Source organism: Peromyscus maniculatus, chromosome 16 (assembly GCF_049852395.1).
Source record: "Peromyscus maniculatus bairdii isolate BWxNUB_F1_BW_parent chromosome 16, HU_Pman_BW_mat_3.1, whole genome shotgun sequence".
NCBI lineage: Eukaryota > Metazoa > Chordata > Mammalia > Rodentia > Cricetidae > Peromyscus > Peromyscus maniculatus.
In genome coordinates this window covers 34616569-34637982 of record NC_134867.1, presented here as the reverse complement: position 1 = coordinate 34637982, position 21414 = coordinate 34616569, and the positions used below count along the sequence as shown (strand labels likewise).

Below are 21414 nucleotides of genomic sequence, written 5' to 3'. Positions count from 1 at the left end.
TTTGTGATGTTGTGAAAGTGAAGATATCAATACCTGCCAATTTGTACTAAGAAAAAAAAAAAAACTGTGTCCAGACTTGTAAAAATGTGGAATAGAATTCAGTCCTACCATAAAAAGGTTAGACACAGTGGTGCACACATATAATTGCAATACTTGGGAGGTAGAGGCAGAGAAGATCTCTGAGTTCGAGGCCGGCCTGGTCTATAGAAAGTTCTAGGCCAGCCGGGGCTACACAGTGAGACCCTGTCTCAGCAAAAGAACAAAGAAAGAGGGCTGTGCACTGGAGATGTGGCTCAGAGGCAGGATGCTTACCTGGCATGCCAGGTCCTTGTCCACGCCAGCACAGGCAGGGCAAGGGAGAGGTTCTTGAAACACTTTGGCTCTTACCAAAAGGTGCGATGCCTCATTGTTGGTTGGGTTAAGTGTCAACCATTTAGGCCCAGAATAAAAACTTATCCTATATTGTTTATATCTCAGAGGTTCAAAAAGAAGAAAGAAAAACGAAAACTTCTAATGTGTATATGCCAGTGACATCAGTGGGTCCATCCTTGTCTCTCTTCTTCCTTAGTTCATACCTAAATGCTTAGGGAATGCATGCTGTGTTTAGATGCAGGAAGAGTCAAGATACATGGGTGCATAAATAAAGAGCTATACAAAGGAAGTTATTGCTCATCCATCTAAAACAGTAAGGAGTCCAGTTAACTAATAGTTAACTTATGTAAAAATGTAATGAATGCATTTGACATTAAAATGGAGATTTCTTAGATTCTAAAAGCTGCTTGGAATTCTAGAAGCATGTCAAGGTTGCCATTTGTGATTTTACCAGAAAAATTAGGCTATTATACCTTTTTGTGATTTCCTGTAACTGATTGGGAGTAAGAGACATTTTAATGTGTGTGTCTTCATGTTAAGTCCAATAGGTCTTGAAGATTTTTCTTCAATATCTGTTGTCTTCAGTTTCCCACACATTTCTAGTTTTCCTGTAATGTCATTGAAACAAATACTTTTGGCCCTCTTTTCTAATTTTATGACATTTTTGATGAAAACAAATTTAAAGAAATGACACCAAACCTAGATAAAGTGTCATAAATAATTCAAACTGTCATTTTTACTGTAGTTTTCAGAGATAGCTAACGTTGATCTTGTTTTTCTCTTTCAAATTTTAATAATGTATCTAACCTATTATAGCTAAAGCATTATTTCAGTGGGGGAAGGGGTTTGTTTTCTACTGTAAACTAGACAGATGAGGTAGCTGTGTTTAACAGATGATACACATTTACCCAGCAGAGCCTCAAGAGATACTAGATGTCAAAGTACAAGCCTAGGTAGGAAGACCAAAGGTCACAGATAACCCTGCAGAGCAGTTTGTTCGGTTATCTGTGTTTCCCTCACCATCCCCTACATTTCCCTTTGGGATTGCTAGCCTGGATGACTTTGCTTCCCTTGATTTCCCCTGCCTAGACTCAGGCGGAAGTACTACTGAGTAATGAAATAGCCTAAGACAGCAGGGTGGGAAACAATGGATTTGATTAGTCATCCTGCCTCAAGTAATCAAGACGTTTTAATATTATCTGTGCTCTTTCTAAATAATGGGGAGTATTTTTTCCCCTATCAAAATTGATCTCACCAGTACCATGTTCATTCTGATTTATTTTGGGACTGGTATCTTCTGGAAGGAACATTAATGTCCACTGTCCTCTATAATTATGCATTTGTCAGAATTTTTGCCAAGTTGAAATACAGAATGAAACAGATGCATCTAAAAAGGTTTTGCTAGCTCAGGAATGGTTAATCATTTTTAGTCCTTTGTGCTGTTGTCTGCCTTTGACTATGGGCTTGTGAGCTTCCCCAAGACTCTGTATTTTCTTTTTTCTGATACATTCGATTTCCTTGTACCTGTTAGTCTTGCTTGGATCCCTTTGTGCTGACACACAGATCCATCCTGTAGTCCTAGTGGCTCACACAGGCTCTATGCCTACCCCCCTTCTCCTCTTAGGTCCCTCCTCCTTTTAGGCCCCAGACTTTGTAATTATATATGAACATTCTTTCTTTTTAGTTGCTTTTAGTTTTTGTTTTATTTTGTGACTTTAAGGTGTGACTGTTGTAGCCTTGGCTGCCCTGGAATTCACTATGTAGACCAGGTTAGCCTCAGAGTCACGGAGTTCCACCTGCCCCTGCCTCTGCCTCTTAGGCAATCATCCTTCCTTAATCACCACAGTCAACTATTTTTGCGCACTCTTCTTCTGTGGCAACAACCAAGTCCGAGTCTCCCCCTTGCATAGTAACACCTGGTCTCCAGCTGTGAGGCCCCTGACTGGAGCTCTGGCCTCCGCTGCCCTTCACCTTCCTTCAGCATGCTCATCACATTGAGCACGCACCAGTGCTCTGAACTCCGAGTCCAGCTATGCCGGGTTCATACTCTGCAGAGCTGACTGCCCCTAACTCGGGACTCCCTTCCTCCTTCTCCCTGGTGCTGTGCTCTCCTCTGGATCATGGCAGGTGATCTTTTGTCAACCCCCCCCCCTTATTAACTCAACTTCATACTTCTCATTTCAGTGTTGTAGAGCAGACCTGATATTCTTACCCCGTCACTTAGGTCCCCATGCTTACCTTTCCTGACGGTGTGTGTTGCTTCAGCATGCTGCTCCATCCACTTCTGTCTCCTCTTCTACATAAATCCCTAAGTCTGTCTTAGTATCCTAATGCTCTACACCTTCTGTGCCTCTCACTTGTTCTCAGCATCTGAGGTAATCTTCCTGTTCATCTTAATGCAATACAATTGGACTGACTTTCCCCAAGTCCAGCTTAAAACCTGCATTGGTTAACTTTTATTTTTACAGCAGTCTCCTTCATCTGAAGTGGATCTCTGTTTCTCTGCTCCCGTTAGATACCTGAAACCAAATAGTACTGAATCCTCCATGTACTGGCCCGTTTACCTTTTCAGTTAAGGGAACCCTTTATGACTTCCTTTTAGCATATTTGAATTGCAGATACTGCTCAGGCACTTTGGGACCATTAATAAGGAAACTAGGGGCTACTTGGTGCAGCCACTGTGAGGCCATGATATTTGACCTAATAACCAATACAGCTGCTAAGTGATGAATGGCTAAGTAGCATGTCCATATTGACTCATAAGCTGGGTGGGTCTGGGTGAGAGAGTGTTGTACTACTCAGAGCAACCCTCAGTTTCAGACATCATTTTTGAATTGCCCAGGTAATGTCTTTGGACCACAGTTAACTGTAGGTCCTGCATCTGCAGAAGGAAAGCTAGATAATGGACTCTGGGGGTTGAGGGGGGGGGGGTTGGTGCACTGTGCGTGTCGTATCTTCTGTGGTAATTAAATCATGTGGTGTGGTCTTTGATGTCAGCTCTTCTGTACTTGCCAATTTTCCAGAAATTGTCAAGTTTCTTGGTTTGGAATAAACTCTCATCTTTGTTTTCAGTAATCGTATTATATTTCTTGTTGACTTAGGCAGGTAACGATTAATTACTTGACTGAAAAGTTTGATAACTTTCTTTTTAAGCCTGTTTTTGGAATATTTAAGCACTGTGTCTTTTTTTCTTTCCTAGAAAGTCATTTTTTAAGCAACATTCAACTTCATGAACCGGAAGAACTTTGATCATTCCAAGTGTTAACGCCACACCACTACTCCAGCAAATTTGTGCTACAACTGGTAACAATGACCAGAAGCCTGCAGAATTAAAATGCCAACACCAAACCTTACCTTAACAGCTCTGGTCCATACTATTCCCATGCATTTCTAATACGTTCTTTGTTTTATAACCACTTCTAAATACTCTTGCTTCCTCTTTTCTTTCTTTCTTTCCCTCTGTCTTTTTTTTTTTAATTCTTTGTTTTTTTTTGTTAAGCGTTTTATATTTGTTTCCCTTTCCTACTGCTTTGTATGACTCATTTGCTCAAATGACAGTGAACAAAGCCAGCCCAGGCTGGTAAGGTGCTGTTCACTTGAACAGGTGCTGTTATGTGGAAAGGAAACTCTGTGACTAATTTAGATAGTAATTTTCATTCTTCAGGATTGTTTCCATTGAATTCTTACAGTCCATATTTACAGTTTTGAGATTGCAGTAAATACATTGCATGAGAACATATTAATACCAATTAAAAGCATTTCTTACATCTTGAAAATTTTCTAATATTTGGGACTTTCACTCCGAATGATTTTTATACTGAGCCCTTTGACTTTCCAGTCCTGTGACTTTGTACTTTAGTGGAGTCAGAGACTCTGGACTGGAGAATTCCGAAGCTCACTGACCAAGCACTGTGTTCAGAGACCGTCACCCACAGTGCAGTACTTCTCAGACCTATGCTTTGCCACAGCATTCCAGAACAGGAGGAGAACCACAGAAGGTGCCCTTCCCTCTTCCTACTAAAAGAAATCAGGCAGCTTAAAGCCTTAGTGCTTTCCTTCTTAACCTTTCCAGTTTCGATACTTCCCATTATCTGAACACTTGAGTAGAGCACTTGCTATGTATTAAACTTCTTTGTCTACATGTAAAACTGACCCTTTGTTACTGAGCAGGTATATCTCTTTAAGATAGTTGGATGACTCGCAGGGTTGAGGAAGCTGCGGAGAAGAGGGTAGGGGACAGTGGTGGGATTGTGTTGGTTATATGAAAGCTATACCATTTAAAGCTGACACCAGAGACCTGAGAGGGACTTATTAACTGTCTTGAACATGTTTTTCATTTGCTTTTGACTCTGTATAGTTATGATGCAAGATTAGATTTATAGCAGCTTCAAGTTGTATTAAATGGTATTTTGCTTTATGTAATACTGTTATAAAATAAAAGTTTGTTTATTCTATAAACTTGTCACTTCTCTTTTTATACACATGAGAGAAATAAACTGGAATGCTATTTTTCCATCAGAAAATCTAGTGTTTTGTAAAAATACTTAAGATAATAGCATTTTAAGAGTGATTAAGCTCTGCTTTTGGTTTGTTTGTTTTAATTTGTTGCTGCTGCCGGCACCAGTGATCTGAAATGGGAAAGCACCTGGTGAAATGGTGCTCCAGCTTGTTTGAATTCTGCAAGGGAGACCTGCCCTCCTTTGTTGTGTGCTTTCACGGAGTTATCTGCTGCACCCTTTGTGCCTTGCTGCTCTGCTTCGGGCCCTGCTTGATTTTATGTCCACTGTGTCTTCATGCAGTGGATGGAGCGGGCTGGCTGAGGGGCTTCATCCACGTGTCATTGAGATGGCTGACTGGGAAGCTTCCACCGAAGCATACCACATTATGGGCTTCGTTGTCTTTTAAACATGACACAGAAAAATGGTCAACAGAGTACAATCTTTTTGAAATGTTATATAGAATTTCTTTATGTAGTCATTTAAAATGAGCACAGGAAATATAATTTGCAAAACAGATCTTCTTGGAGATCTGTTCACACTAAATTATGTCTCAACTTGTGAAAGGCCTTTCTCACGTTCTCTATAATTGTTACAAAAACAACTCTCTGGAGAAGACTGTCTCAGCTAGCCAAGCCTTGGGAATATTATGAAACCAAATGTGCTTCTGTACATACACTTTCCATCAGAACGTTAGTATTATAGATATCATATTTAAAAATTATCTACTAGTCTTCCTGCGATGAGGGGTGAGGACTCTTCTTTTGTACATGTATCTAATGATAATACCGATGGTGCAAAGGGCCTCTACAAAAGCTGCGGGCTGGGCAGTGCGGTCAGGGCATGGGATCAGGTCTATTCTGAGACAGCACGAACAGGGAACCTGGAGCAAGCAGGAGCATTTTAGAGACACAGTCCTCAAGAGCCACCTGGAACAGTGTTGATAATCATCCCTGTGGAAACATCAATAAAGGCTATCTTATTAAATACTTCATACTTCTGACAAAGGGATTCTCAGAATGTCTTCATCTCACTTGTAAACTGGGCCAAGTGGCAGATTAATTAGGAAAGTGGATCCAAGAGTTTCAAGATACAGATTTGAAGTTTTTCAGTAGGAAGAATATTTTTAAATCTTTAATCTTGTTAATTATAGATAAAAATCTTAAGGGAGTGTGTAATGGGGCTCCCTGCCCCGTTCACGTTTGGATCATTCATGCTAGGATGTGAACTGTCACCTGACACTAGGAATCAGAATCTAAAGGGGGAGTTTATTTTGTCTTACTAGTTCAGAGAGTTGCAGTCCATCACAGTGAGGGAGGCATGGGGGAGCAGGTCACAAGCAGGAGTGCGTGGCAGAGTCACCTCATAATGCACAAATAAGCAGGACATGCAGGGCAGGAGCATGGACAGTTGTAACTTTGAAAACCCCACTTGAAGTGGTCCACTTCTGCCAACCAGGGCCCACCTCCTAAGGGCTCTACCTATAGCTGCAAACGAAAATGAGGGACCAAGGCTCAACACATGGTCCTGTGGGGGCATTGCAGATTCAAACCATAACATCTTAGAACATGCTTTGAAGTTTTTTTTTTTTTTTTTTTTTAATTTATTTATTTATTTATTTATTTATTTATTTATTTATTTATTTATTTATTATGTATACAGTGTTCTTCCTGCGTGTCAGATCTCATTACAGATAGTTGTGAGCCACCATGTGGTTGCTGGGAATTGAACTCAGGACCTCTGGAAGAGCAGCCAGTGCTCTTAACCGCTGAGCCATCTCTCCAGCCCGCTTTGAAGTTTTTAATCTGAAATATGTTTTAACGTTTCCAAATTCTGACAGGTATAAGATATGAATTCTGATTTCTAAGACTTACTTTTGCCAGAGATATCAAGGAAACTCTGTTCTTGACTTTACGGTTGCTACTAGAAAGCACTGAAATCCCTGGAAAGATTAGTTTGTAATCTTATAATTAAGAGGTTGCAAATACTGTTTCAGAAGATGTGAATTGTACCCCTCCATTCCTGATTTTCTGTCTTACCAGCTAGTGTCAGGATGTGGAGTGGGCATGGACTTGGCAGTCCGTTTCTGGAAGCCTTTGAAGGATCATCCTGGACAACACCAAACTGCCAAGTTACTAATGCAATTTTTTTTAAAAAAGTGAAAAACGAACACAGCCTTAAAGCTGGGTATGGTGAATTGTGCCTATAATCCTGGCACTTCATGGGAATGAGGCAGGAAGATGATGAGTTGAAAGCCATCCTGTCTACTTAGTGAGTCCTAGACCATATACATAAAGAGAACCCCCCACCCAAAAGCTTTCATAGCTCTATAAGAATTCGTAGTTATTCTCATTGACTAACTAATAAGAGCCATGTGATGGTGCTTTAAGCACCCATTGAAGTGTTTTATTGAAGGACTGGAGTTGGAGAAATGTTAACCCCTACTGGATACTTGTTTTAGTTAATAGAAAGGACTATTAGCAGTAGTTTAGGGGGAACAGAAAAGAGATTGGGAACTGCTGAAGCATGAGAACATTTGGGGTTGTGGGAATAGATGTGGCTCCCTGGGGAAAGGATTCAGCGCCTAGGTTGGAACACACTTTGGAGTGTGTAAGGAGACTCCCTGGGTTAGAACCTGGCAGAGGCAATGACTGGATGAGAGCTAAACTGATGTTTGGTTATGTAAAGAGTAAAGATGTGACCCTGCAGCTGATGACTGCTAGTAGGAGATTTGGTGAAGTTAGGAGGGCCTGCATTGAGTTGGTAATAACTCCGTGGAACTTTGCCTGACAGCCAGCTAACAAGTCAGTGTTCTTAATGCAAATGCACACGCATCTGGTTTTAATTCTTGACTCTCATTGTGTCCTGGAACACAAAGCCATCCTTTGACAAGGTGGTTATGCTTACTGTATAGAACATGCGTGTTCCAAGCTCATCTGTTACCACAGTAGTCAAGCTAGTGATCAGACATCCATCAAAGCCAAAGCTCAGACTTCTGGCGTTCCTGTTTCTGGGGGAAGAGGGAGCAAACTCTAATGGCTGAACCACAGATTTGGCTGGCAGCTGCCCAAGATGGGACTCTGCTGTGTCCTTTCGCACCTCCTGTTGAAGAAAGCATTTTTACACAAACTGCTTCCACCAGAGGCTATAAAGAGATCCTTCCCAGAACTGAAAGTCTAGTGTTATTTCTTCCATATGGCATTAACACTTAGAAATTACCCAACTCTGAAAGACCCAACATACATTCTCAATAGAATTGAGTGCTATTGAAATGGACAAGCGAATGTCTTCAGTTGAGCTGAGAGTTACATTTCTTGAGAAGTGCCAACAGAAAGGTCACTGAACGCCTGTGAAGAATTTCAGGGAGGGCCTGAAAGAGTCAGAAGTATCAGGCTACAGTGAGACATTCTGCCTTCATATCATTACAGTCTTGTATGCTTGTATTAGTGTCACTACCACAATTGGTACTTAAAAAAAAAAAAAAAAGACCACACTTGTTTCATAAGTAACCCACTCAAAGCACAATGGAGTCATGTGCAAAGGTTTGAATATAGCCAGGTTTAGGGAGTACTGAACATTTTGTTGCTATTAACTAGAGAGGTATGGTGAATATGGTAGTGAGCATAATCTTATTTTAACTGTCACCTTGAATGAATGCTTCTTTTTTTTCAATTATCTGTGTTCTTTAGAGTCCACTGAATGATACGAATTCTGCTAGTGAAGTGCTGACTTTCTATTTAGAAATAGCTCCCAGATGTTTGGGTTTTACTAAAAAACTTGAATTATTGTCTTGGGGGATTACATGACCATTGCCTTCTCTTCCTTTCCCGGGTACGACCACATCAATATCTCCACCATGTGGAGAGCTATGTTAGTGAGTGACCCATACCATTGAGACTCCACTTATTTGTCGTGGCCTGCCACAGAGATGACTTAAAGCAGTTGGGAAGAGAGGAGACACAAAGGTCTTGAATGTTGTCTGAAGCTGCCATGTTTTAGACCAGCTAGGGGGTCAAATGGAAGACTCTTGTGTGGCACATTCACAGCTCTCCCTCCAAGCACCATCTTTTACTATTTGCTTTCTGTCAGGGTTTCCTCACCTTTAAAGGGAAAATTATGTGAGCTTTCGTGTAGTGATATGATGAGGTCTAGAAATTTTATTTTAAAAACACCCCCCCTCAAGTAAATGTAGTCACAATAAAAGAAACTCATGATGTGCCTTATGCATTGAGCATAATAAGATTTTTAGTCCTTGGCACTTTCTGAAGAACTGCCATTAATACCAGATCACATAGATGTCCTGTGATAGTAGCTGATGCATTCACTGTCCTCACTTCCCCAGGGTTCTGTTGACCACTGCTCTGTGACCTTTAGAATTCACGGTGCTTTATCCACTGAGTGATCCCAACAGTCACCTTCGTCTCATTTGCCTATATAGGGAAGAACCATACTTGTTTTGGCGATCAGAAATCTGAGACAGTTCTTCATCAACTGAAAGAAAAAAAATAGATTAATTTGTAGACACCTGAGTGCTTTAGACCCTTTATAGCTACTGGCCAGTATTTCTGTGGGCTACAGAAGAATGGGTCTCTACTGTGGGACCTCACCTCTTCAGCTTCCGTTTAAAATTTACATTAATAATCTCTCTGCGTGTATACGAGTGTGGTCATGAACATGGCACAGCACATGTGGAGATCAGAGGAGAGCTTGGATTATAAAAAGTTATGTTAATGTTCAGTCTGCATGTGTACGAGTGTGGTCATGAACATGGCACAGCACATGCAGAGATCAGAGGAGAGCTTGGATTATAAAAAGTTACATTAATGTTCAGTCTGCATGTGTACGAGTATGGTCATGAACATGGCACAGCACATGTGGAGATCAGAGGAGAGCTTGGATTATAAAAAGTTACATTAATGTTCAGTCTGCATGTGTACGAGTGTGGTCATGAACATGGCACAGCACATGCGGAGATCAGAGGAGAGCTTGAATTATAAAAAGTTACATTCATGTTCAGTCTGCATGTGTACGAGTGTGGTCATGAACATGGCACAGCATATGCGGAGATCAGAGGAGAGCTTGATTTAGTCTGTTCGCACTCCACCATCTGGGTGCCAGGGACCAATCTCGTGTCATCCGGCTTGGCGGCAAGCGCCTTTAACCCACTGAGCCATCTCTCTGGCCCTCCTCAGCCACTTCCAAAGGATGTTCCTGGTTAGGATAGACGGCCGCTGCATTAAAGATCATTAACATGCAAGTAAGTATCCTATTTAGCAGGTGTTTAGATTCTCATATTCAAGAAACCTTCATTAGACATGTGTAGGTCAGGAGTTGGGGATATAAGAATTAGAAAAACAAGGTTTCCATCCATCCTCTTTTCCCAAAATCCACTTGGGTGTGTGTCATCCTTAGACAAATCAACTTGTTCTCTATTTTCTTTTTGGACATTAAACTTTTGACATCTTTTACTGGCAATTCTTTCAACTTTTCAGAGCCTATGAATTCCTTAATCTCAAAAATGTTTAGATTAAAAACTGCTTTGCTAAAATATTAAGAGTCTTAAGTGGCATCCTACTTACTCCGGATTTTCTAAACCTAGTGGCCTTTACCAAACCCCCAATTTCCTCTCTTGAACATCAACATAGTCTTACCTACTCACTCTCATCACTGCCTCATTCCCACCTCCTTGCCTTGCATCAGTCTTCTCACTGCTCATGTATTCAACTAGTATGTCTGTCAGGAACCAAACTTGATTTTAACCTTGAGATCTCTGTTAAGGTCTCAATATATATTCCTTATATATACCTGGTACACCAAACAACATTTCCCCACTGACAGCCACCAACATCACTTACTAATGTCATGTATATGGAATTGACCTTGACCATATTCTTGGTATCCACATCAAGGTATGCCATTAATCCTTTACCATGCACCTAGGAAATGTTTCCTACCTGGCTTGGATATATAGGGAATGTTCCATATTTTCAAATGAAGACATGTCCTGGGCTATGTGAGCCACAGAACTGAAAAGGCGGTATTTGTTCAGCAGTTATGTGCCAGATACACAGTGCTAGTTTTGCATGTGTTAACTTGTCTACTTGCAGTGACATAAATTGCCTTCTTCTCGATTTATGGCTGAGCATTTTGGGGCAGAGAGAGACCATGATAAAGCAGTTTTCCCCAAGACTCCAGAAATGGATGGGTTCAGGATTTGGTATTAGGAAGCCTGACTTTAGAGTCAGTATCAGCTGCTGGGTTACACTGCTTTTCCATATATACGATTTGCTATTTTAAAGATACTCCTTTGAGATGACCTCTGAGAGTATGAACTCATTGGAATAATAGTAATTTCTTTTCCACCTGGATAAGAAGTGCTTTAAATGCAGGACCGAAAATGGGTGGCCCAAATAAGAGACTAAAGGGAGAGAGCTGAAAAACAACAAAACAAAACAAAAACAAAAACACAGAGACCTAGGATGAGGGAAGGAGAGTTTAGCGAGCTGTAGTAATTTAGCCAGTGACCAAATGTCTGCCAAAGGCATTCTGTAGAAAATAAGAGAATTGAAATAATTTACTCCTCTCCCCGAACTGCTTGCAATCATATTAAACAGCTTGGGCTATCATATTAATCCCAAGAGTCTATTAGGGAGGATGTGCAGAGAGAAATTAAGCAGGTGGCTTGAAGAGATACCTGGGTTTGTTATGGACAATTCTGGGAGCAATAAGGATTTTTCTCTGTTGGGCCATGGGTGAAGAATTTTCCCTGGCTCAGGATAAATATTTATGTGAAAGAATTACCATCATTAGGAACAAATTGTATTTCTTTTATATTAAAACACCAATCCACCCAAAGCTTTTGTAAACATTCTTCCCTTATTTACAGATTTCCCACAGTTGCCTTTCAACTTGGTAGTGAGTTTATTTGCCTGGACCAAAAAAAGCCCATTAGCTGATAGGAAACCTGCCTGGTTTTGTGTGGGCTAAGAAAGCTAGCCCTGGAGCCCGATAGCCAGGATTCATATTGTGTCTACTGCTTTCTAGGTGAGTTACCAAGGGTGGCTTGATTATTATAAGGCAATTATAATGATACCTATAATGACATAAATAGGGATTTCTTGGGATTGATAAGCAGCAGGAGTAATAGTGGTTTATCATTTTTCAGGATGGGGACTGTTTTGAACATCTCTTGTGAAATATTAGTTTAAGATGTATTACATTCATTTATGCTGTGCAATATTTGTTTAATGATGCAAAAATGTGTTGCATTCTTTTATGTTGCATTAGTTTAACTCTGTAAAGCTGTGTTACTTTAACTGCCTAAAACACCTGATTGGTCTAATAAAGAGCTGAACAGCCAATAGCAAGGCAGGAGAAAGGATAGGCAGGACTGGCATGCAGTGAGAATAAATAGGAGGAGAAATCTAGGGAAGAGGGAGGAGCGAGAAAAGGAGAGGAGGACATCAGGGGCCAGCCACGCAGCCACACAGCCACACAGCCAGCCACGGAATAAGAAGGAAATAACGATACATAGAATAAAGAAAGATTAAAAAGCCCAGAGGCAACATGTAATTAAAGAGAAACAGGATAATTTAAGTTAGAATAGCTGACTAGAAACAAGCCAAGCTAAGGCCAGGCATTCATAAGTAAGAATAAGTCTCTGAGTATTTATTTGGGTGCTGGGTGGTGGGCCTCCAGAGTAAAAAAAAAATCAACTACTCTCTGTAGCTGCTCATTTCCCACACCGACCCTATAGCTTAACCCTGCTATTTTTATTTCTATTTTACAGATGAGGAGGCTGAAGCTTTAGATTAAGTAGAGAAACCATGTTCCAGACTCAAATACTAATAGTAATCCCCTGTAGTCAGGAATCTTAGCAACTTCACTCTCCTAACTCGTTCCTCTTTACACAGAACTAAAATCTAGGCATGACATTCAGTGGAAGATGCTTTAGCTTAATGCACTGTGTTTTCAGATGTTCCTTGTCTTTTTTTATAATGCACAGCTGCTGAAGGTCACAACCTGATCCAATGTTAGCTTTACTTATTTTATATCTAACTAAACTCTTGGGCGTTCAGCAGATACACTCTAATACAATGACTGCTTTTGATACTATTGGTTGTTTTAGAGCAGTTTATTCTTGATCAGGGTTATGATACCTTGGGAGGTAGGTGGTGCTAGAGATAGAGATTTTGGAATACTGGAGAGAAAGGAAGATCACAGCTTGCACCCTAGGGAGTGAAAAATGTCCATGGCAGTGATGATGGGGGGTTTGTCTATTTCTAGAAAGTTTTAAGACTCAGTCCTCCACCCCAAGAGCTGTTTCTCAAGGCAAATGACAGACTAAAGTGTGCAGGATGTTAGAGAAATTTCTTTCTTCCTTTGTGAGAAAATTGATGTTCTCTACATACTAATTAAATTTCCATGCACCATTACCTCTCAAGGCTTGAAGAGTAGGGATTAATGTTGAATGATGACATTACCTCCACTCACTTCCCATCATATCTAAAAGTGACGCTCTGTCTAAAGTTAGGATATATGAGGTACACAGGCTGGTTTTCCATTTTGGAATGTCGGACTCTGGAGTTCTGTGAACACACCAGTTAATCTGTCAATGTCCTTCTCTTTACAGAAACAAAATAGGAATGATTGCACTTGCTGTAACCCTGGGGAGAAGATTAACTATATGAGACACTTGCCCATATGTTTATAATTTTTAAATTGATGCTCTTCAATGGATAAAACTGGTGATGTTTTAATTTGGACCAAAGGACCTCATGTGCCCTCTAACTGGAGAGGGAATAATACCACACACCCTTAGGAAATGACTACAGAAAGAACTACAGTTTTTAAGCGACAAGCGGTAGATGAGACATCTATTGTGTTAAGTAACTGATGCACAGCATTGTCCCACTGTAGTTAATGGTGCTTTCTGTACTCCTGGCTTCTCCGCCTACAGCCTGGATGTACTTACTTCATTGAGAACCAGCAAAAGAGGGTGACAATGGAAAAGGTGACTTGTTCCATCACTGGGGATGTCCCTTAGGTGTTAGAGGACCCTGCCTGGTGAGAGGTCACAGCTTTGACATTTTGAAAAAGACTAAAGTGGAAGATCGGGGTTCAGCCTTGGCTGGGTTCAAGGGCAGAGTTTAGCCTTAACTTGGTCTGAGGACAAGATCAGAAACATGCAGATTTATGTAACTAGTGTTGGATTACATTTTTTTCTGATGCATTTTGTAGCTTTCTAAATGTAAGACTGTTTCCTCTTGGTCTCAAAGTCTATCGTGAAAATCTGTCCCGCTGCCATAAGATATAGTAGTACTGGAATGTAGTTTGCCACAGAGCTCACACTGAAGTTTCACTATTATGAGATTCTAAAGCTCTAGGCCCAGATGGGGCCTTTAAGAGCAGAACTTTGAGCCAGGCTGTGGTGGTTGCATGCTTTTAATCCCAACACTTGGGAGGCAGAGGCAGAGGCAGATGGATCTCTGTGAGTTCAAGGCCAGCCTGGTCTACAGAGCCATTTTCTGGACAGCTAAGGCTACACAGAGAAACCCTGCCTCGAAAAACAAAACAAACAAAAAACCAGAACTTAAAATAATTTGGATCTGTCTTTTAGATACACCCCTCTTGCTGTGTGCTGCCTTAGACCACGGAGTCTCTACAAACAAGTGCGAACTCTCTGGATGGGGCCACTTGACCTTGGATTTCCCAGTCTTCAGAACTATAGGAAATGTTTAATTTTTAAAAAATAAATTACTCTGTGGTGTTCAGTCATAAGAGCAGAAAACTGCCTCAAGTAACTTCACAAATCTTTGTTGAATGACTAACAACTGTTATCTAGAGGAAGGACGTATGTTTGGAGCAAGCGTTCAAGTTGTTTGAAGGAATTCACCCATGCTCTGTGCCTCTCATTGTGTGAGGCTCCAGTGTCACTGCCCCCTAGGGTCAATCTTATGTTTCAAAGTATAAAAAATTTGAGAGGAAAGGAGCAGACCCATGGTGTGAGAAAATCTAGGAGTTAGGACAAGCTCACTAGCATATATCATTTGGAGAGAGAAGGATGAAGTACTAGTTATTCGGCTCCCTTTACTTACATGCTTCAACATCATTTCCCAGTGCTGTTGAGTTAAAAATGTCATTATGTGGTTTTTATTATGACTTGATCTCTAGGCGAATTACCTAGATAGGGATGTGCTGAGGACAGATGGAGGCCATTCTGCAATAGTCACAGTGATATGTATACCTTGGGCAGTTCTAGACCAAGCAGTGTGGTCAACAGCACTGTCCTGGCTATTTCTTAATGTCAATTTGACACATTATCCTCTGAGAGAAGGGAACCTCATCTGAGAAAATGCTTCCAGGAGATTAGACTGTAGGAAACCTGTAGGGCATTTTCTTGATTAATAATGGATGTAGGAGGGCCAAGCCCACTGTGGACAGTGCCACCCCTGGGCTGGTGGTCCTGGGTTTTATAAGAAGGCAGGAGCGAGCCAGTAAGCAGCACCCCTCCATGGCCTCTGCTTCAGCTTCTCCTCCAGATACCTACCAAGTTTTAGTTTCTGCTTTCCCTTCCCTTAATGGACTGTGATTCAGGATATGTTTGCCAGATAAACTCTTTCCTTTTCAAGTTGCTTTTGGTCATGATGTTTCATCACAGCAGTAAAAACACTGGGCACTCAATTATGTTTTTCATGTTATAGATATTTTCCCAGGGAAAAGAAAAGTGGTAAAACTGAGCTGTTTTCTTTTTAGAGACTCTCCCAGATAGCAAATGTCCCACAGAATCACCCAATCATTCATAATTGTCGAGCAGAGGTTGAAAGACTGAGATCCAAGAAGCTCGTTTGACCTTTTGGCCTTATTTTGTGCTTTTTGAGACGCTGTAGATTTTATCTTGCTTAAGGAGTGACTGGAGATAAAACTGAAGTATGTAAAGAACTTAGGTCCTTGACTGACACCCCCTTCTTCTGCTTCCCAGTGTCAGTGGGAACCCGGGGCATCTGTGACTGGAAGTGGTCACTGTGGTGACCGTGAAGGGTCTTCCACGGGGAAATGTTTGCACCCCTGAGCAACGAGCCAATGTGCAAGCCTGAGGGAACACTGCCATGAAGGCCTGGGAGTCTTCATTTTCAGTTCCCTCCTTGTTTTGGAGTCTTTCCAAGGCTTGGGAATCCTAAACATCTGGATGCAGAGTTTCCAGAAGACCGATCTTGAGGACAGTGACTCTCTTTATAAAGAAAAGAATTTGTCACATGGGTCCTGTAGAGCATGGATAAGAGCTGTTCATAAAAATGAGACACGGAAGGCTATGGCAGTGGTTCTCAAACTGTGGGTCATGACCTTTTCACAGGGGTCACTTAAGACCATCAGAAAGCACAGATATTTACATTATAATTCATAACAGTGGCAAAATTACAGCTGTGAAGTAGCAACAAGAATAATTTTATGGTTGGAATCCCTACAAAATGAGGAACTGTATTAAAGGGTCTCAGCATTAGGAAGGTTGAGAACCACTGGGCTACAGGGTTCTCCAGTAGGCTCTGATGGGAAGTAGGATTCTGTAGTGCAATCTATGTTCTCTGTGTTCTAAGTACCACCTTAGACATAAGTGTCCCTAATTATTCTGCTGTGGGCACCAGTTATTGGGTATTACTTAATAGCATACAGGAAGGCATTGCTTGAACTTGGCAAGATTTTGTAGAAGACCAGGGACTTTCCATTTGCTTTTTGGTTTTCCAAGACAGAGTTTCTCTGTATAACCTTGGCTGTTCTGTAACACACTCTGTAAACCAAGTTAGCCTCACCTGCCTCTGCCTCCTGAGTGCTGGGACTAAAGGCATGTGTTTTAAGATGGAGTCTCACACTGTAGCCCATGTTAACTCAAATATAATCAGACCTCCTGCTTGAACTGCTGAGTGCTAGCATTATAGCTGTGCACAACCATGGCCAGCTTGCAATTTTGCTTTTTTCATAGTTTGATATGAAACCATCCAAATTAGGAAGCAGGTTGATCTTTAGTGGCATTACTAAAATGAGTGTTAATCTTTATGGCATCTAATATTTACTGAAAACCAAATCAAAATGTAGCCTCTCAAAACACAGTCTAGCTCCTTCAATTTCTATTACATCAGCTCAATGAAGCTCAATTACCTTCAATCATCACCTATTACATCAGGATCCACATCCCCATGAAAGATCACCTTAAGCTTCTGAATATATTTTGTCTTTTTTAAATACAATACTATGGTTTTATAGGAAGTTTCTGCTATAGTCCAGTATCTAGTATTTTGCATTGGCTAAACACTGATAACAAAATGCTTGGAACATTTCTTAAGCAGAAGTTCAGTGGCTGAGGATGTTGTGTGCATATGCACATGATCAAATACATACATACATACATACATATATATATATATATATATGCATAGATGTGTATGTGTATGTGTGTGTGTGTGTGTGTAGAGCCATGCACATGGGTATGTATGTACTGAGACTGTATTGACCTGCTCTGTTCCTCATTTCATGGTTGATACATTTCTGAGGTTGTGAAAGTCAATCTTGTCCAAGAAGCAGCCGAGGTAAGACTTGAGAGTGATAAAGTGGACCCAAGTTCCCACCCGTGACATCCAAATCCTTTAACCTCTCCCTGGGCACTTGGTGTCAATGGGAACCCAGCGTATGTGTGACTGACAGTAGTCCTTACAAGGACCATGACATACACACACATCTGTCACATAGGAAAGGCAGACCATGGATAGAGTAATGCTTATGAATCTGTTGCCTTAGGAGACAAACAAGAAACCTTATATCCAGTTTGCTGACTCACAGCTGTCTGTCCACCAAGAACTACAGAGAAGGAGTCCCTGTAGCAAGTGGTCAAACCCTACCTACCTCATCACCCACGGAGTTGAAAGTATCAAACTTTGCCCAAGTTCATCAAGGATCTTAAGGGAGGGCTGGGGCAGAAACATCTGTCAACCCAGAAGGTACGTTTCTCCAGCTTCCCAGAGCTTTGGTGTGTTTTCAGGACCAGCTCTTTCTTCACACTTACCCGCCATCAATTTGATCCTGAAGTAGGCAATCAGGAGGAGAAGCAGCAGAGTCACGGGCAGGAAGATCCCCAGGACTAGGAACGGGCCTGGGAGTTCCTGCAAGAAGGTGGACAGCACAGAGCTCATGGCCCCCCACAGCTGGGGCTGGCACAGGGATCCTCACTCAGGACAGGCGACTGTCCCTGGTCTGTGGTCGTCCTTTCCTGGAGTCCTGGCCTTTGCTCGGCACTTCTCCATGAAACCTGCTGTGGACTTTGCTCTAGTTTAATAGTGGGGTGAATTCTGGGGCATTGTTGCCGGGTTATTCTGTAACTCAGCTACAGGGTGTAGAAGAACTGAAGAGTAAGTCTCCCAAGCTACCCTTGAGATGAATGCTTCCCGGCAGGAGTTGGGATGGCCCTGGCGAGCTGAGATTGTCTGACTTCAGCAAATCTTCTTACTATTTGCTCTTCCTATATAGTCCCAGACCCAGAACTTTTATTCCATTTCCTAAATTTCAGAGCTAAAAAATGACTTAATAGTCATGCTAATGCACATAGTTAATGTAACAAACACCGAGAAAAGAAACACATACTTCCCATATGCGAAAACTGTCTGGTTGGTCCCGCTCTGAGTACTTCTCCGGAAAGTGCATTGATTTGTTCATTTAACAATCACTTAATTCTACTAGAACCTAACCTTTGATCTGAAAGTTGGGTATACAAAGCCGAGGTCACAGCCCCTCCCCTTTACAGTCCAGGAAGACGCAGCTAATAGCCAGAAGTGGGTGGTGGCATGGACGGTGGTCAGGCCTTTCCCTAGCTGCTGTAGCTCACGTCCAGCTGTGCTGTCTGCTCGTACTGGCCTTGGTCCTGAATGCGGGATGTATGGGTGCTATGACTGCTTATTCCAGACTCCCGGAATAAGAAAGTACTATAAACTAGCAAATGTCAAGGTTCACATCGACCCGTTGACTACCACTGAGTTGCCTTGTACCAGCTGAGTGGTGACTTTGCAAAGATGCTGAACTACTACGGCTGATTAAAAGACTCATTCCTGAAGGACTGAGGAATCTGGATGCAGACATCCATGGCTAGGCCCCGGGTGGAGCGCTGGGAGTCTAATTAGTGAGAAAGAGGAGGGTTTATATGAGCGAGAATTGTTGAGACCAAGGTTGGATAAAGCACAGGGACAAATAGCCAAACGAATGGAAACACATGAACTATGAGCCAAAGGCTGAGGGGCCCCCAACTGGATCAGGCCCTCTGAATAGGTGAGACAATCGATTGGCTTGATCTGTTTGGGAGGCATCTAGGCAGTGGTACCAGGTCCTGGACTCGTTGCATGAGTTGGCTGTTTGAAACCTGGGACTTATGCAGGGACGCTTGGCTCAATCTGGGAGGAGGGGACTGGACCTGCCTGGACTGAGTCTATCAGGTCGATCTCAGTCCTCGGGGGTGGCCTTGATCTGGAGGTGGTGGGAATGGGGGGTGGGCTGGGGGGAAGGGGAGGGGGCAGGAAGGGGGAGAACAAGGGAATCTGTGGCTGTTATGTAGAACTGAATAGTATTGTAAAATAAAATAAATAAATAAAAAAAAAAAAGACTCGTTCCTGATTCAGAGGATCACTGGGACATTTGGAAAAGTTTGAGGGAGACAGGCAGCCATTCCCAGGGCATCATTCCTGGCTTGTGTTCTCTCTCTGTCCCACCCTTTAGGTCGCTGCTAGTGGGCAGCGGATGGAGTCCACCATAAAAAAGTGTCTTCAGCATCAGCTACATTCTTCTATCTGGGACCTTCTGTGGCCACACAGTCAGTCTCAGCTTTGAAATCTGTACCCTCAGTAAAAATCCAACTGGAGAAGGTCGGTGGGGTGGGGGGCGGGGGTGGGGGGCGGGGGGAGGGCTTTTCCAGTATCCCTGAGGAGATGACAGTCAGCAGCTTCCCTCTACACAACAAAGTCAGAAGGAAGGCTTTAGAACACCAGTATTGAGTCTGCATTCATTGAACTTTATTTCCTCCTCGTCTGCCACGCCACAGAGTGATGTTGCCATTATGATTCTTGTGTGCTTTCTGTTGGGAGGGCTCTTTGGTGCTCTTTCAGCTGGACCAGGATGCTAATTTGTGAAGTGTCAATCTTCAAGGAACCTCCATGAGCTGGAGACATCCAGGGGCAATGTCAGGCAGCTGCTAGGTAGACTGTTCCGTTCTGTTCCACTCAGCAAGGCTTACCTGAGTGCCAAGGCTTAGCTGAGTGTGGGCAAAGACAGGCTAATGTGAACGACAACACTGTTAGCTCCAGATCCACATTGAAGCAAAGCTCTGGGGTGGGGACTCGATAATTCCAATGAGGGGACTGGGCTGAGTTGATGGAAAACATAGCATTGTCTAGAGCCCGAGGATCAGAGGCAGTCAACCTCAGACAAACACAAGTCAGAAGAAAACTGGTAGGGTTTGTGGAGGAAGAGAAAGAATTGACAACAGCCAAAAGACAGAGCGTGTTAGGAGTTGAAGGTGGTAAACAAACAAACAAACAAACAAAAAACAAGCAAACAAACAAGAAAGGTATCAGAGCTTCCAGACTCTTAAAAGCCCACTCAGGACAATGCTATTTGGACAAGGGAGGTCCACCAAAGGTCTTTGATCATAGATGTGCATGGACTTAGATATCTGGCAACTCTTTCAGGAATAGATGAAATAACAGTGGCTTAATTTGTCTCAAATCAAAATGCCATGGTTATGAGCTAGAAGACAGCAGAGGGGAAGGGAGGAGGGACAGAGAGATAGGAACAGTCCTCAGTGAATAACGGGGTGAACAGAAATAAATTTCACCGGTGCCGCTAACAATCCCTATTTTATGTCTATATGAACATTTTGTTTCTGATCTTTGGATTTTTATGGTAAAGGTATAAAGAACTTCATTTTACAGATGAAGAAATGGGGGCAAAAGCCTTGCCTATGGCACATCCCTGGTAAATTCCAAAGCTAGGATTTTTATCCAGAGGTCATGCTCTCATCCATAATGTCATGTCCGGCTCCCATGATGGTGGTGGCTAGGAGATGGTATTAGAATAGACCTGGCTCCAGGAGAGCTGGCAGGTTTGGGTGGGGAAGACACAGAGTTGTGTAGCTGTTATACTGTGAGGGGTGAAGAATCAGCTGGCCAGTGGGGACCTGACAGAAATAAGGGGTTCAAGATAGAGGACCAGACTCAAAATTTGCCACCATGAGAGTGGCACATTCTCTGGTTTTTCAAGTCAGGGTTTCTCTGTGTAATAAACTCTGGCTGTCCTGGAACTCACTTCATAGACCAGGCTGTTCTCAAATTCAGAGATCTGCCTCTGCCTCCCGAATGCTGGGATCAAAGGCATGCACCACCGCCGCCCAGTGACTAGCACATTCTTTCCCAGGCTCCTTGCCATGGAGGAATAACCATTAGTACAACTGGAAAAAAATCTGCTTTGGTGGAGCTAGAGGAGCAGATCTTGTGGGGGAATTACACTGCCCTGTTGG

General features: G+C 42.3%; 2 protein-coding genes across 51 annotated transcripts in view; one reads left to right on the top strand and one right to left on the bottom strand.

Moving 5' to 3' along the window:
• Positions 1-3725, top strand: part of Epb41l2 (erythrocyte membrane protein band 4.1 like 2) — a 175533-nt gene extending 171808 nt beyond the window's left edge. For all 50 annotated transcript variants that reach the window (XM_076552590.1, XM_076552614.1, XM_076552612.1 and 47 more), the window contains one exon: positions 3572-3725. The gene's annotated coding sequence lies outside the window, so the exon portion shown is untranslated. The remainder of the gene's footprint in view (positions 1-3571) is intronic.
• A 5370-nt stretch (positions 3726-9095) lies between these two features.
• Positions 9096-18181, bottom strand: Smlr1 (small leucine rich protein 1). The gene is made up of 2 exons (XM_006986706.4): positions 17923-18181; positions 9096-9359 (listed from the first exon to the last, which is right to left on the bottom strand). Exons 1-2 carry the CDS (start codon positions 18047-18049, stop codon positions 9280-9282), a joined length of 207 nt encoding a protein of 68 aa, XP_006986768.1. The 5' UTR covers positions 18050-18181; the 3' UTR covers positions 9096-9279.
• Positions 18182-21414: the final 3233 nt, after the last annotated feature.